Raw genomic sequence first — 17,206 nt, forward strand, 5'->3', positions numbered from 1 at the left:
TGTTCTGAAACACAGGCTAGAAGCCTGTTCTATGTTCAAGGTCAGTGAAGAAATACAACAACCACATATGAATGTCAGAATCTGCATTAGATGCTGGGACAGGGTTTAGAAAAAAAATAAAATAAAAGGCTTTCTCTTGCAATAAAAGATAACCAGCAGTACCCCTGGCCAATCTGAGTAAGCTCTATACAGTTAGATGAATATTGATTTCTGGATTTTGATCACCATGGCTATGAGAGAAAAGCTCTTAAAGTATTTTGGGATTCTGTATCAGCTACAGAACTCTCAAATATCACAGAAATATATTTACAAGTTTGTATATGTGTTTACTTATGAACATATTTATATATATGAGAAGATTGAGAAAAAACAAGGTGATAAAATATCAACATTTAAGGACTCTGCGTGAAGAGATAATAAAAATTTTCACATTATTTTTATATATGAAATTATTTCAAAGCAAAACAATTTTTAAAGGGGATGTTGGCTTGTCCATCTTATAGCCCACAGGCCATGTGGGGACATGTTTAGCTAGCTAAAATGAGATCTGAGACAAAACCATAAACTTCCTTAAAACATTATAAGATTTATTTGGGGTAGGGGGAGTGTTGCTTTGCTTTTTATTAGTTTGTTTTTTATTTTTATTTTTTAATGTGATCGTGTGCTTCTGGAGGTTGATCTTTCTAGATGACATCATGTCGGAAGGTCAGAAGGTTGGCCAAATGTTACAGGCATTTGATATTCCTTTACATTCAATAACAAGCCCTTTAAAGGTTAGTTCCTTGCTCGCCATGCCTTCAGAAACTGAAGCAAGTCCGATGCCAGGAGAGTCAAGTTACTCCCTGTTCATCTATGACACTCAACTACGAATTTAAATCTTACATGAACAAATATTTCCATCTTAGTGCCCAATACCACAGTAGCAACCTGTGAGGACATGGCCACTTTAGGAGAAAATATGAGATTAAGGTTCAGATAGTTTTGTACCCCAAGAACTAATGCTCATTAGTTATGTGTACTTGAGTAATTAGCCTAGGAGGATGGAAGTGTTTCTCTATGTAAAATTGGCTAAAATAGTGTTTTTCCTAGATCACTTGGGAGAGCTAGAAAGGTCTAAGTGAAAGGACAGCAGCCTAGAAAATGTCCCACGGACTCTGTTTGCTTTTGTTCATAGATACCACGTGAAGCTGAGGTGCGGAAGGGTGCCTCTCTGAAGCCTCTGGATACTATTTAAGCCACGTGGGGGTGGGGGCTGGCTTCTATAGGCCTTCTATAGGCTCCAGTTGACACTTTTTGAAAAGCTATCATTCATTAACCAAGCACCTGGTCATGCCGGGAACACGGCATCTCTCTTGTCCTTATGAAAACAACATTAGGACAACATCTCTCTTGTCCTTATGAAAAGCCCCTGTTTTAACTGGGGAAACAAAAGTCAGAAATGACATAGACACAAGGGTAGTTAGTACTGAATGGTAGTTGCTGAACTTGAACCCATATCGCTACGACTTTGTAGACTTGGGCCTCTTCCTCTCTGCTGCCCTATAGGTTGCTGGTGGCACATGAGTGGAAGCAGGGAACTAAGGGAAATGAATGTGAGTAGTATTCAAGTGGATCACACTGGACCCACAGAAACCCAAGCTTCATAGGAGCATGAAGCCGTCCATGTTCTCCATACTTCCCTCTCTAGATGCCCACCCTACTCAGTAAGACTTGGTCGTTAGAAGGCACCCTTGCCACTTCCTTACCCATGTTTCAAACATGTCCTCTGGGCGCAGGCGACGGAGGGTGGGCCTGAAAAAAAGAGGAACATTTTTGAGTAGGGATTACCCTAGCAGAAAATGAGCCTCAGCCCAGTGTAAATGAGATGCTGGTTCGTCTACTTGACCCTAAAGAGCCCTGAGTCCACCTCTGCCCACAGAGCTTTCTCACCTGCCATGTCGGGAGAGAGCTAGGTCCAAACCACTCAACCTAGTCGTAGACCTGTTTGATCCAAGGCACACCAATTTATGGGCACTGGCAGAGGCAATGGACACAGCACCTTCCTAGTGTCCCCTCCTCAAGGATAGGGACCCCTCCTGAAATCCCAGAGCCAACCCAGAGCAAGGAGATGGGACAGATAACAATTATTCAAATGTAGAATGCCAGTGCTGACTCTGCAGAGAGAAAGGCCATCCAGGCATTGGGATCACATTGCTTCGGGTTCAGTGGACACATTTGTCCACGTCAGGGAGGAGAGACGGTGAGTCCATGATGATAGCCCATATTCTCAGAGAGCTCTTTCCTCCCAGGCAGAGGCAAAAGGCTCTAGCTGGTAGGCCAGACCAGGCCAAGGCCTCTTGTTTGTATCCTAGGCCCTGCCTGGGACCCAGCCACACCCATTTGTTTACACACGAGCACGGGCTGCTTACATGCTGGAAGCCCAGAGCTGAGCAGCTGTGACAAAGGCCCCCAGAACTGTTTAAATATTTACCATGTGGTTCTTCAGTGAAAAAAATACTTTGTGGAGCCCTGATACAGATGCCAAGTCCTAGAAAAGACCACTATTCCAGAAATTTTCTATAGAATGTGTAGAACCATGCCTCGTTATATTACTTCATTGATCAACCTTATCCCATGGCCTGTGATGTTGGGAGAAAAATAATAACTCAGTAAGGTTGGGAAGTAAACAAAATTACTCCCATAAAGCACCTGGAATGTGGTTCCACATACAGGATATTATCTTGATAAGTCTAGGGTCTCACCTGTATCTTATTTTGGCTCAGGGTAGGGGTAGGGGTAAGGGTACAAGCTAGAAGGAGGTGGTAATACATGGCATTGATATTGATCAATGACTGACAAGGCCACATTGGCCAGTTATGTTCTGTTGGGTGTCTTACTCTAGGTGGTTGCTCTTCATGGCTCTGGACTGTCAATAGTGAGAGGCTCTTAACCATTACCTGGCCCTGTCACCCACCCCCAGCCTCCACGTGTCATCTCAAGCACCTTTGGTGTTCCTTTACAAATTCCACAAGCTCCTCTTCTGTGTAAGGTTTGTTAGGGATGACATTGGGCTCATCCATAAATGGCTCATAGAAGCCGACTTCATTCATTTTCAAGGACATCTTCTTTGCGACCTGTAACAGGCAGAAATCAGATAATGGTTCATTTGAACATTAGTGTAGAGTAGCAGTGGGCTCTCTACCCAAGAGAGGGTGCTTGTGTTCTTTGGCAGCAATGTGAGGTCCTATGGGTAATTTCAACTTAAATGTTGAAGTAGCAGGGATTCATACCACCTGTGGTTTGGGATGGACTCATCTTCAATCAAAGAAGGCCCAAGAGAAAAAGTCCCATCTGGAGAATGAGAGTCTAAGCATGACAAGGAACGGTTGAAATAAAGAGTGGAGAATGTAAGTGCGTGATTCTCTTCCCTCTGCTGTGTTTGCCAGGGCTGGCAGAGCAAGCAGATGGTAAGACAGCATGCTCACTGGATGGCTTTCACTGAACTAATTTGGAGGGAAAAGGCAATTGATGGAAACCATTAGAGCACACAGGTTACCAGAATCAAAAGCCAATCCATTCACCTGTCCATGACTGGTTAAGCCGGAGCATGGAACCTGCTCGGGTTCAATGTCCGTTACCAACCTTGATAGAAACACTGCATACACATGGTGCACATATAAGCACAAAGGCAAAACATTCATACACATGGAATAAAAATGAGGGGCTGCAGAAATGGCTCAACAGCTATGAGCACTGATTGCCCTTCCAGAGGACCCGGGTTCAATTCCCAGCACCCACATGCCAGCTCACAACTGTCTGAAACGACACACACACACACACACACGAAGGTAAAACACCAGTACACATAAAATAAATAACAAATAAATAAAATGCTCTGTTGGGCCTGAGAACTTCCCAGGCAAAAGATCACTAACCATCTTGCTTTGTGTCGGAGAGAAAGGTTTTCTGGGACATAGAACTTTCAGTGCTAAAATTTGGATTGTTCCCAGGAAACCGGGATGAATGGCTCACCCTATAACCAGCCTTGAAGAGAGCGCCCATAGTCTGACAGAGATTTTCTCTCTTGGTTAAAGGGGTCACATACCAGTCTGTTGTCAAGGCAGAATGGTTGCTGTGTTTGCCTGCAAAGCTGCTGAGCTCAGGACCTCTCACTTTGACGTGCTTTGAGGGGCCTGGAATGTGCAAGGCTCAATAGGAAGCCCAACGCTATTCTCTAGCACAGAGCCATGGTCCAAGGAAGCACAGGATGGGACAGTGGCTCCCTTTAAACTGCACAGCATTGCCTAAGAGCTGACACCTTGTGGTGGTAACCACAGGGGCTTTTACACAAGGAGGTCCGCTCTGTGGAAACATTTCTGTCCACAAGTATCATCATCTGCTATTAACTCCAGGTCACTATATTACAAAGGACAAGTTTTAAATTATTAATTCCAACAGTGTATGCACAGTTAGAGCAAACGGGTCACATAGAGCTACCGTCAGGCTGGGCCTTGGTTGGTGTAAAGCCCAGCCCTAGGCAGGCTGAGACAGGAGGATCCTAAAGTCAGCATCAGGTTACACGAGAGTGAGTTCAAGGCTAGTCTCTCTGACAAAGGTCCTGCCTTAAGATGAAAAAGTTAAATAGCAGGCTGAGGATGAAGTTTGGTATTAAAAACCTTTGTCTGACATGCCTGAGGTTCAATCTCCAGCACACAGAGGAGAGGGACAGCGAGAAACAGAGATAGACACAGTCAGAGAAGTAGGAGGCCTGAAGTTTTTCTTATTCTCAATTGCCTCGCCTTGGGCGGGGTATAGTGTAAATAACGGCATGTTGAGGCGGGGATCTGTGGGGGGTAGGGTGAGAGGAGCAAACAGACCAGGGTCTGTACTGACACAGTCCTCTGGTACAGCAAGCTTGAAAATGACACACTCTGTGGAGTTCACTCACTCACTCACTCACTCACTCTCTACGTGGTGGGAACCAGGCTTCTGGTGGGATGAAGAATGATTAGGATGAACAAAAACTGTAATAGGAGCAAGCACAATGCCTGCTTACTATGTGCTGGCCACAGCCGAAAAGCGCTTTAGGTTGGTCATGCTCTGTGATGCTCACTCTGATTGAACTTGGGCAGAGCTGTCACTCTGCTCTACCTAACATACAAAGAACGACTTGGGTGGGCGATTCATCTGTTCATGTATGGAAAGACGGACAGGGCCACAGTCTATGCGCAGAGGGTAAAGAACGCACTCTCTCTAGTTTCTCGTATTCCAGCATCCTCTCCTTTTGAGAATCCCCTCCTCCTTGACCATGCAAAGAAAGGAACCTGTAGCTATTCTCTGAACACTACACTGGCCCCACACATTTCAGCGAGATGCTTCTTTTTTCCTTCTGCCATTAGTTCTCGTCAATTCATCCCACAACCAGGGAAGTAAATGTGCCCTCCTGAAGCGAGAGCTGTTCAGAACCACATGTCATAGCAGGATATGCATGTTTGTGTGTGCATATGTGCCTAGTGCATGGGGTCTCCGGTCCCTGGATGCCACTGCCGAGGTCTGCCATGGTGAGTCTATGAATGTAAAACTGGATTGTTGAGGCCTCAGGTTTTAGTCTGGAAGAGCCTGAGTAAAGATTGCCAATGGTCTTTTGGTTCCTCCCTCCCTCACTACCTCCACCGAGCACTCTCACCCAGCGCTTGTTTTTCTTCCAGCCTTGTATAGTTGCATCTTGGATAGCAAGGGCTGAGGGAGAGCTGAGGCTGGGGAATTTGTTAGCTCCATTTGTCGGTAAGTATTTAGTGGGGCGTGCTGTGTGTATGGCAAGACTCTGGCAAGACCTGGCTCAGTTACCAGATAGTCCCAGAAAAATAAAATTGCCCGTGCTTTTCTTTCTCCCTTTAGTTGGAATAAATATTGGCACTTTCAAACAAACCTTGAAAGACAATGGAGGCTTTCCTGGCATTTGCACACATGGGGGTTTTGACTCGTGACTTTGCTGCAGCTTAACAGGACAGGTTTGTGGTCCTCAATGAAAAGTGAGGTGTGTAGGAACTTGGGCTGCTTCCACATCTCCTTTCAACATCATCTTTTTCAGGTCCCAGTGCGATTCAGAACTAAGTTTTCATCTCTCCGGCCTCCAGGCAGAAGAGGCGCAGGCCAGAGTGGTGAGAGGACGTTAGAGCTGACACATCTCAGGCTGCTGGATGCCGAGGAGGGCTCCAGCCTCTTGCTAACAACACCTCACAGGGGCTAAACTTTAGGGTAGCCTGATCTACACCACAGGGACCTGTGCATCCCGGGAACCGTTTGTTCTTCTTAGACTTTCGATTCTGGGGCTAGAGAGATGGCTCCGCAGTTCAAAGCACACACTGGTCCTGAAAGAGGGCTGGACCTGTGCCCAGCATCCAAGTTAGCGGCTCACAGACACCTGTAACTCCAGTTCCAAAGGGGACCTGATGCCTCAGATGTTGGTGGGCTCTTGCACTCTTGTACACACACATACACATGTAGATAATTAAAACAAAATGAGTATTTCAAAAACTAATTCATATTCCTGTGTCCTGTCACCCCCCAAAAAAAACCCAATAAAACAAACAAACAACAAACAAACAAAAACAAAATCTCTTGGGATAAGCCTATAGATTAAGGTTCTTTTTTTTTCTTTTCTTTATCATGTTTGTGTGTATGTGTGTGTGTGTGTGTGTCTGTCTGTCTCTCTCTGTATGCACATATATGTGCCAAATGGGTATATATGGAGGTCAGAGGACAACTTATGAGAGTTAGTCCTTCCTTCCACCACGTGGGTCCCCAGGATTGAACCCAGGTCACCAGGCTTGACAGCAAGCACCTTTACTGCTGAGCCCTCTCGTTGGCCCACACCAAGACTTCTTAACACCCATTAGTGGAACCAAGATGTGTTGACTGCAGTTCCAAACTACTGATTTTCAAGTTTCCACCAGCGTCCATGTCCTCTCACCCTCTTTACAATTAAACTCTTGCTAAATGAATGGATGAAGCCATGAAGGAAAGAAAGACCATTGTGTTGAATGTTTTCCCAATGTGTGAAAAACTGATATTGTGTTCCTAGCACTGGCTTCTTTCTGGGATTTTTAATGTCCTCTGTAGCTTCAAGTCAAAAGCTCAGAATTGTAATATCCAATTATTTGGGGATTTTCTCTCTTTGGTTGGTGGCCAAATGCCCTTGTTCTTCTGCCTCTCTGGTTTTATTACTTTTTCTGCTCGTCAGCTCTCTCGCCACCTGCTGGACATTGCTGAGGCTGCAGGTGTGCCTTCTGATCCCACCACCTCCTGCTGGGCACCGCTTTCTGCAGGTGAAGTCCCAGGTGGCATCAGCCTGGTGCTGGTTCTGTGTTCCACACAGAGGTGCAGAGAGCTTTTCTTTTTGCAAAGAGGATGAGCCTCACAAAATCACTGAGCAGCAGCACTCAGAACTCTGTTTTAATGGTTAGTAAAGCAGTTTTGGAGATTCCCTGGCCTCCCCTTCTTCATAGCCACAGACATGGAATCACACTCTGGGTAAAATGGAAGGAACTAAAAACAAATACTACCCTGGACTCAGACTAAACTATCACTCAGAAGACTAGAGTGATTAGCCAAGCCCACGTAGGATTTTTTCAAGAAGCTGTATAATCCCTCTTATATATCACTGCCCTGGCCTTTCAATGTCCCCTGCCCGGCTTCCTTTTTTTGTTTTCCCAAGAAGTTTTCCGTCTACTTTCATGTCACGTGTGCCAGAGGTTCTTCATGTATCTACATAAAATAGAGAGCCCGTGCATGAGAGCAAATGTGATAGCTGTGCTCTTTAGGCTGACAGTTCACTCCTTCGGACGCTCTCCAGCAGCACCCATTTTCCGGCAAACAGCTTAAAGCCATTCTCTTTTATTGATTTTATTTTTTATGTGTACAGATGTCATGTACATCGCTTGTGAATGTGGCTCCTGGAGAGGCCAGAAGAGGGCATTGGAAACCCCTGGAACTGGAGTTACAGATGGTTGGGTTGCACAGTATGGGTGCAGGACGCTGGGTCCTCGGGAGGAGCAGACAGTGCTCGTGACTGCTGGCCATCTCGCTAGCCCCAAACTTCCCTTAACACGCTTCTGCTGGTGAACGCCTGGGCTGATTCCTTAGATTGGTTCTTTCCTTTCCAGCAGGGTCTCAGGCAACCAGACTGGCCTCGAACTCCCTATATGGTTGAGGATGACCTTGAACACCCTGCTTACGTATGCAGTGTTGCAGATCAAACCTAGGGCTTGGTGTGTGTTTGGCATACACTATAACAACTCGGCTACATCCCCAGCCCTCAGAGTCTTAACCTATAGTCGCTTAGTCACCCCTGGCTCAGCATAACCAGAGGCCTGTGACGGATTCAACTCTGGCTGCTGCGCTCATCCACGCCAAATACTGCACTATGAACCCCCTCCTCCCCAGTCGAGATGTCTGTCTGTCTATTAACAGCAGCTCTTATTTTGAGCTAACATCTGCGTGCTTGCGATGGCCAAGCTCCCGCCGCGCACTCTACCCGTGGCTTTTTTTCTCTGAGCATAGCTATACAGAACAGTCTTCGACATCATGCAGGACTCAGACTACATCCAGTCTTACCAGTCACGGACTGTCTGACTGACTGAATCCATTTATCGTTCCTTGCTTTGGTTATTCCCTCTCTACAGTCAGAATACTGGGCACCATTGTATGGGCCTTTGAGAGGATGGGATTGGTCTTGCCCGAAATAAGTGCTTAAGAAACAATCATTATCACCATCTTGCTGTTTTCACTCAAAAGTGGTCCCAATTCTAAACCTCAACCAATTAGAGCAAACTTTCTTTGGATTTAGATTACATTGGAATGATCAGTTAGCCCTTCCATTCGGATGATGTGCTTGAAGACAGGGACAGCAGCCTCAGAAGTGGTTTTCCAGCCTCTTCGAACACTCTGGGTAAAGAGGCAAAGAAGGATGGCGGAGCGTTCAAACCTTAATTGCCTGTGTGACTGAACGTGTTTAAATGGGGTTTTCATAGGCACTTACCCCCTTGTCAAAGGTGGCGAAGAACTTAATGTAGGGCTGGAAGTGTTCGGCTGCCTCTTGGAACGCTTTGTAATCTAGGAGGAAAGACACGAAAGAGAGAAGCATTTGCAAGGGGCAAACAGCACACGTGGAGAGAGCAGTGTCAGATAACTATTTAATACCATTAAAAAATAGTTGAAATTGACTGGTGTCCAGTCACCCTAGAGAATACCCCTTCCTCCACAGGTTTGTAGACAGAGAACAGGAAATAAGAGAAACTGAAGAAGAGGAAGAAAAACATACATGGAAACTCCCGCCTCCCCCCACCAAAAAACAAAACAAAACAAAACAAAACAAAGAAACAAAACTCCTTTCACCCAAGTTGCACCTGTTGAAGACACAGTTTCTGCATAAATGAGCCCTGAGTAAAAAGGAAATTCAATGCACACACTATGTATACATTTAAGAGAAAACAACAGGACCCATAAAGTGCTTTAAGCTTCTCAATGGAGGGTTTCTAGGGTTCTTTTCTTATTTCAAAATTTGAGACAGGGTTTCTCTGTGGAGCCTTGGCTGTCCTGGGTTCACTTTGTAGACCAACTTGGCCTTGAACTCACAGAGATCTGCCTGCCTCTGCCTCCCTGAGTGCTGGGACACACACGGCATACGTACACACACATACATGCTCACATACACATACATACACACACAAAAAAACCACAATACATGTGTCAGTTGTCCTAAAAGAGATGACAATGCCACGCATTCAAGAGAGGGTTGAAATAGTTCGGGAATGCTAATCTGGTACCTACTGATGATGTACACTGATAAAGACAGGCCTGGGGTAGCTAAGTGTTTTGGGTAGAGGACAGGGTTGAGGTAGAGAAGGTGGGTGGAAGCTTTTGAAAGAGCAGAGAGAAGAATTAAGCAGAGGAAGGGCGACAGTGAAAGCAATACCAGAAAAGGAGCGGAGGGCATCAGAAGCCCTGTTCAGACTGCCTGTCCCAGTCCCCACGATCTCTGCAGAATTCCTTGCCACCTGCGTGAACCGTGAGCTCCTTTCCCAAGAAAGAATGACCTGAATCTAAGTAGGGAGCCTCCTCCTTCTCTTAGAAGTCTGGTCCATGCTTTCAAGATTAAGGATGGAAGAGGTGGGCATGGGGGTACATGTCCTTGATCTCAGTACTCAGGAGGCAGGTGGAACTCTGTGAGCTTGAAGCCAACTTGGTCTACATAGCAAGTTCCAGGCCAGCCAGAGCCGCATACTGAGAGCCTTTCTGGAAACAAACAAGCAAAAAGATTAAAGGTGGAGGAAGGGACTCCCAGAGAAGTGCTTCCAAATTCACTAGATCTTCAGTCCGTCTTGTCACTAGAGCACTATCTTCTAGGAAGCCTGGTTTTGTCACCTGCATGGTTGGTGTTGTGAAATCTAAGCGTTCAGCCCCCACCTCCAGTAAAAACTAACTGTAGTGTTTCCAGTCTCTTTTCTTGGTCCCTCAGGGGTTCACACCCATTTCAGGGCCTCTGCTTTTAGTGACTGGTGAGCAACACGAGTTAGAATCCGTGAAGACAAATTCCCGAAAGGCCTTCATCCACCTTACAAAGAAGGACAGAGCCAAGCTGTTTGGGGTTGAGTGTTCAGTAGCTAGCCCTGGGACAGTAGCCTTTCCGGTCACTGCCCAGTCTGTGTGCCAATAGTGTCGCTGCAGTGACCACAAGTCATAAAGGACTTCATACTATGGTTTCCCCCCTAAAAGTCCTGAGGTTCAATATCCACAGAAAGACTGTCATGAAGGCTTGCTGGGGACTCTGAATTTCACATAAAAGATATTATAAAAACCTGGCCCTGACAACATCTAAATCTGGCCACATAATCTCTTTTCTTTTAACCTTTGGCTTGGAAGTTCTCTCTCTACCATTTCAAACACTAACAATAAACAGTGTATCAACAACTAAAAAACAAAATGGTGAATTACAAACACTGAAGAACCTGGGAGGTTATTTGGTGATTTCAAAAAACCGTAAACTTAACTGAGCATCTAAGTAAATTTAACTTTAAATTACAGGGTCTCAGAGAGCACAGGCTGGCCTTGAACTCATGATCCTCCTAACCCTACCTCCCAAGTGCTGAGATTATAGACATATACAACTAACATAAGCTAGTATTTAATTTTAATAATTACAAAACCAGTTGGGTAATATCTGTGTATGAACTCCTAAGTAAAAGCACCATTGTTATTTTTCCCACACATAGTATGCTATGAAAAGATATAGCTGGGTTTCAATCCCATCAAAGGATCACAAGAAATATAAAGATTATAACTGTGACCAAAAAGAAGAGTCAGTTATCTGAACTAGGGATGCTTTTGTCAATGAAGAACAGGGACCAAATCAGCTAAATTGTGTCCAATGGTGAGAAAAGAGTTCTATCAATGAAGCTGGGCATGGTGGTGCATGCCTGTAGTCCTGGCATGGAGGCTGAGGCAAGGTGGATCTCTGTGAGTTCAAGGCTAGCCTAGTCTACAGAGTGAGTGCAGGACACCAAGGCTCCACAGAGAAACTCTGTCTTAAAAACAAAACAACAACAAAAACCTAAAAAAAAAATTAATCTTTTTTATCAAAGAAAGAAAAGGCAACCATTGTGGTCAATTCCTTTGCCACCATCCAATGTGTGAAGACATCCACTGTCAATGGTGGTTTTCAAGGAACTGAAGAGCCTGACACTTCAGGAAATTGCATGCTACAATTTAAAGCCTAATACCTAAAGACATAAGCTTCATTCTTGGAAGCGACTAAAGATTCTCCGTCAAAATCAGAAAATGTACTATGTGATTTATTCCCCAACTCATATCTTATTGCTACCATTATATAAGGAAAGTAATAAATAAATCAGTAAGTAAGTAACTAAATACTCAAAACTGAGAAGCCCAAATTCCTTGCAGGCTACTCTCATTTTATGTCTACATCCACCTCATTGATTAGGTTTGCAGGGCCTTGCAAGTAGAGCCCACTGGTTAGGAGTATGAGCACAAAAGCCAAGCCCCTGGACTTTCATCCTGGCTTCTGCATCTACAGGTGACAAGATAGTTAATCAGACTGTAGCGTTCCACCACCATTAAAATACAGACAACTACCCAGACAGACCAACCTCAGGAGCCTATCATGGGGCACCCTGAGGCACAGGCCCTAGCCATCGCAGATGCTAATAAAATGGAGCCATTCTGGTTTTCATTAGCATGGAGGAGAGGAAGGGAGTACTGGCAAGCTCTTTCTTTACTGATCTTGGCCTTGGCCCCTCCTGATCTGTCACACCATGCTTAGTGGAGGAGGAGGGAGGACGGGCAGGAGAAGGGCAGCTGGCATTCAGATAAAGAGGAGTGAGCAGAGGCGGCAGAAGGGTCCCCTGCATAGCAGCGCCCACAGGACCCCCTTCTCCTGCTCCAAGCACTGTGTGTTGGGTGGAGCTTCTCAAGAAGCACGTGAGAAGAGAGACACAGTTGGTAATGGAGGACAGACAGCAGGCAAGCTGCTGTTGGGGAAGTGACTAGGAGCGCTAGTGGGCTGACTAGATAAATAAACAATTCTGGAAACAATTTCAAAACACTTTGAGATTCCAAAAACAAGCGTTGGAGAGCTGCAGTCCCTAGTTGTAGTAATGAGTGAATTTTCACCCCCGGGGCCTAAGGGGACCAGGTCAGTTTTTTTTGTTTTTTAACTATTTGATAATTTCATACACACCTATAATCCACCCCCATTCCCTGCCCTACAACGGTCTCCCTATATTCCTCACTTACTTGCCACATCTGTGTGGTCTTGGTGTCTGTTTGTTTTGAGACAGGGTCTCACCGTGTCGTCCTGGCTGTCCTGGAACTCACTATGTAGATCCTGGTGTCCTGGACCTCGCAGAGGTCTGCCTACCTTTGCATCCCAAGCGCTGGGATTAAGGGGTGCGTCAGTACTCCCTGCTCGCCCGTGTGCTCCTTTTGAAATGCATGGAATCCACGGAGAGCTGTCAGTATGCACACGAGTGCAGGACAGCTTCAGCTGCAGCAGCGGCAGCTTCTCAAGGGCTTACCGCCCTGAGAGAAACCAGTTCTCCCTCGCCGCCAGCAGTTGCCAAAGCTCCTCATCGAGGGGTGGAACTTGAGTCCCCTTGACCCATGCTGGAATCACAGTGTTTAGGTCTTGTGGGTGCCACCAAAACCATTGTCAGTTCGTGTGTGACATGGCCCAGACCAGGTTTCTGTTTTGTCTTTTTAAACTACTCAAAAAGTTACCCTTCTTGTTCCCTTCTCCCTGCTCCTCTGGACTTCCACCCTCCGCCCTCTCCAGCCTGCACATCTGCTGCAGTGATGCTGAGGAAGGTCCTTTTGCTCACCCATAACCTGGCCACAAAGCCTTCATAGGAATCTGTCCCAGGGTGTGGTGCCATTGTAGGCATAGACCGGTGGCCAGCTGTGGGCTTGGCCAGCAGTTTTCCACATTTTCTAGCAACTACCAAGCCTGTCCCCACCCAATCTTCACTTAATCCTCCCCAGCTGAATGGGAAGTTCTCCAGCTGGTGACCACAGGAACTGCCAGCATCAGTGAGATGGCCACTGTGTGTCCCATTTTACAGGAGACGCTGAGGGGGAGGGAGCCGAGCGGGAGAGTGGGGGAAAGAAGGCATTTATTTATTCGGTAGACATATAATAGTGCGCGCACACACACACACACACACACACACACACACACACACACTTACACATACAATAACACATTATAATAACACACACATCATACATACACATCAAAACACACATTGACATGCCAATCCACATATAATTACAATCACACACACAATCATTCAGAAACACACCCCCACACACACACCTTCAAGGCTAGAGAACATGGCCTAACCTTAATGTTCCTTCTGTCTCCCTGTTTTGCACCATTTCTGCACATCTGTCCCTTTGCACAGGCAACAGGAAGAAAGTCAGCTCCTACTGCCCCCAGCAAAAGAGTTATGAAAACTGGTCTATCTCAGCCCACCTTGTTAGGGGCTGGTCTTTAGACTCCCAGGCCTGTGCTGACAGACGACTTACATTCCGAGTCCTCGTTCTTGAAGAAGCCAAGGAGCTTGATGTGGTCCTCAATGCGCTCAAAGGCCTGCAGTTCCAGCTTGTTGTTCACGATCTCCACTGGGTCTTCAATGAGCTGAAATCACACACACACACACACACACACACACACACACACACACAGATGTTTAAATAAGAGAGATCGTCTCTCTCCAGTGGCGAGACAGAACGCTTTGGAGGGAAGGCTTGGGGATGGTTGTTCTTGGGGGAGAGAGGAGCATTCTAGTCCTCTTGCTAGCTAGTTACTTCTTTTTAGATGGTATCTTAAGCTATAAATTGACAGTTATAACTCTACTTTCATACATATACATAGAATGTGTGTATAAGAGAGAGAGAATAAGAGGGAGAGATTGTGTCGTGTGTGTATGAGCGTGTGAGACCCCTGTGCTCAGATGTGGGGGGCAGTGGTCTGCCTCCCTTGGTCATGAGAGGCTATCCCACTGAACTGGGAGCTTGCCCTTCTGGGCTAGCCTTTTCTCAGGGCTGCCTGTCTCCTTCTCCTAGGGCTTCAGGTGCAAGAAGACATGCCAGGCTTTTTACACGGGTGCCGGGATTCAAACCCAGGCCTTCAGGTCGTCGTCCTTGCACAGGGAGCGCTTTTACACACTGAGCCGTCTCCCCAGCCATAACTGCTGGTACTGCTGGAACACAAAGTGCTAGAAATTATGAATAAATTGTGAAATAATGAGATGAAGCTAATGGACGCCCATTACCTCGTAGACTTATCATTCGTGTGACTGGAATATTTGTGTCCCCTCTTAGCGGTTCTGAAGTGTATGTTTGCATTTGCTACACTGGCCACACTGTGCACCCTATCTCAAAGGAAGAAAATGCTACTTCCTCTTCCTGCCTCCATCCCTCAGATCACATCTCCTCCTGTCCGACCCCATGTTTTCACTCCTATGTAAAATTTAAGATAACTGAACGTCTTTTTAGAAGAAACGGAGAGTCTACGTGATGCTGCACTGTGTTTTGAATATCAGGCGTCTCCCAAAAGGCTCCAGTGTTGAAGTGTCCACAGCTTGGGGCTTCCCTCGCTGAGATGGGATTAGGTCATGAAGCCTCTGACTCCACTGATGGATGGAGCCCCTGGTGTCATTAAAAGCTGATGATGCTATTGGGTCGTGATGAGAATTAGGAAGGAGAGAGCAGCTCATGGAGGATTTGCCCTGAAGGCTGAATCTGGTCGCCAGGGCCTTCCTCTTTTTCCCTCTGCTTTCTGGGCAGCAGGAGGTGGCCGCCTCAGCCCTAGGCTCCTGCTGCTGTGATTTCTGCCTTGTCTCAGGCCAAATGCAAGGAACTCAGCAGACTTTGGGCTGAAATCTCCAAACCTGAGAACCTGAGATCTAAAGCAAATCCTCTTTTTTTTTTTTAAATTGTTTCCCTTAGGTGTTTGTCACAGTGATCAAAAATGAGATGCAACATGCAGTATGTGCCTGCCTACACCCAAATCCCTGAGCCCATTGCTTTCCAATTTCTTCCCTAGTGTCTTAGAAACAGGACTATTTTTTTTCCCACCAATTGAGTTGTGTTAATTCTATTTACTTTTACTTTATGTGCATTGGTATGAAGGTGTCGGATCACCTGGAACTGGAGGCAAAGACAGTTGTGGGCTCCCATGGGGATGCTGGGAATTGAACCAAGTCCTTTGGAAGAGCTGACAATGCTCTTAACCACTGAGCTGTCTCTCCAGCCCCTGGAGTTTTGTTAATTCTATAGTATCTCTTGACACTTAAATCAAGAATGGGAAAATGGCCTGGTTCTGGCTCAGTGGTGACAAGTTTGCTAAAGCTCTTGAGAAAATGATCCTTTACTCTTAAGAAGATGATGGGGGCAGGTTTTCTCCTCTCCACGAATATGAAAAAGGACGTGTGATTAATGGGTTCCTGGTGTGGCCCATCTCATCACTCACCTTATAGCACCCACCTTGAAGATAAAGGCCAAGCGCTGGCTAGTTTTATGTCAACTTGACCCAGCTGTAATCATCTGAGAGGAGGGAATACCAATTGAGAAGTTTCTCTGGAAGATCGAGCTACAGGCAAACCTGCCGAGCATTTTCTTAATTAATGATTAACAGGTGAGGGCCAAGCCCATTGTGGGTGGGGCCACCCTTGGGCTGTGGACCCAAGTGCTATAAGAAAGCAGATTGAGAAGCCATGAGGACCAAGCCAGAAGGCGACACTCCTGGTTGCCCTCTTCTTCAGCTCCTACCCCCCAGATTTCTGCCCTGCTTGATTTCCTGTCTTAGCTTCTCCATGAATTCAGCAAATGTAAGCCAAATCAACTCTTTCCTCTCCAGGTTCCTTTTGGTTATGATTTTTCATCACAGCAATAATAATTCAAATGAAGAGAGACCACAGACTTAAAGCAGAATTATCTGCGGATTACAGAGACAGCGCCCCTATTTGATAAATCACTCTGACTCTGGTTTGCTACTTTTATGGGTCAATCACAGTTTCTTGTTTAAAGCATGTAGACTCTTGCTTCCAGAAGCTTCCTCGTAGCTGGTAAGTTTGGAGCAGTGCCATGCTGGCCCGGACTTACAATGTTGCTTCTCTTGAATATTTCCTAGGAATTCTAGGTGTGGGCCAGTGGGTGAGAGCCAAGCGGAGGCTGTGGGCACTATATTTAGCAACCACTTTCTGCCTTCTCTGGCATTTAAGAGCGTGAGGAGAAAGCGATAGATTGGTTGGTGTCTGCTGGAAAATCGCCAGTGCGGATGATCAGCTGTGAGTTCTTTGTGTCATTGTTATTGTTTCATTATTGCTGCTGATATTGCTACTGTTGCTGTTGGTTTTAGGGACAAAGTTGTCCTCACAAAGCCCAGGCTGGCCTTTCATGAACCAAATATTTTGTCACATTTCCCCCTCCTTTGGAACTTGGATTTGAGGAAGTGGTACCTCCATGACTGACGATGAATGTGTTTGTTTGTTTTGTTTTGTTTTGTTTTTTTGCCCCTGGGAGTGTGTGTTTCCTTAGCCCTGTCTTTCCTTAAAAACAAAAAGCAAAACACATTTTTTTTTTTACCTTTGTGTGTGGGAGCATCTGCACACACCCTTGGGGAAGGAGTGTGTGTTAGAATGCAGTT

At 45.9% G+C, this 17,206-nt stretch overlaps 1 protein-coding gene across 1 annotated transcript in view; it reads right to left on the reverse strand.

Annotated features, from left to right (window-relative positions):
- Casq2 (calsequestrin 2) overlaps window positions 1–17,206 on the reverse strand; it is a 60,800-nt gene that overhangs the window by 19,095 nt on the left and 24,499 nt on the right. The window contains exons 4-7 of the mRNA XM_060392967.1: window positions 14,083–14,194; window positions 9,020–9,093; window positions 2,983–3,113; window positions 1,746–1,791 (exon numbers count right to left, since the gene is read on the reverse strand). Of these exons, the coding sequence (XP_060248950.1) occupies window positions 1,746–1,791; window positions 2,983–3,113; window positions 9,020–9,093; window positions 14,083–14,194 (363 nt within the window). The remainder of the gene's footprint in view (window positions 1–1,745; window positions 1,792–2,982; window positions 3,114–9,019; window positions 9,094–14,082; window positions 14,195–17,206) is intronic.

The sequence above is a fragment of the Meriones unguiculatus genome, chromosome 10 (assembly GCF_030254825.1).
Source record: "Meriones unguiculatus strain TT.TT164.6M chromosome 10, Bangor_MerUng_6.1, whole genome shotgun sequence".
Taxonomy (NCBI): Eukaryota; Metazoa; Chordata; class Mammalia; order Rodentia; family Muridae; genus Meriones; species Meriones unguiculatus.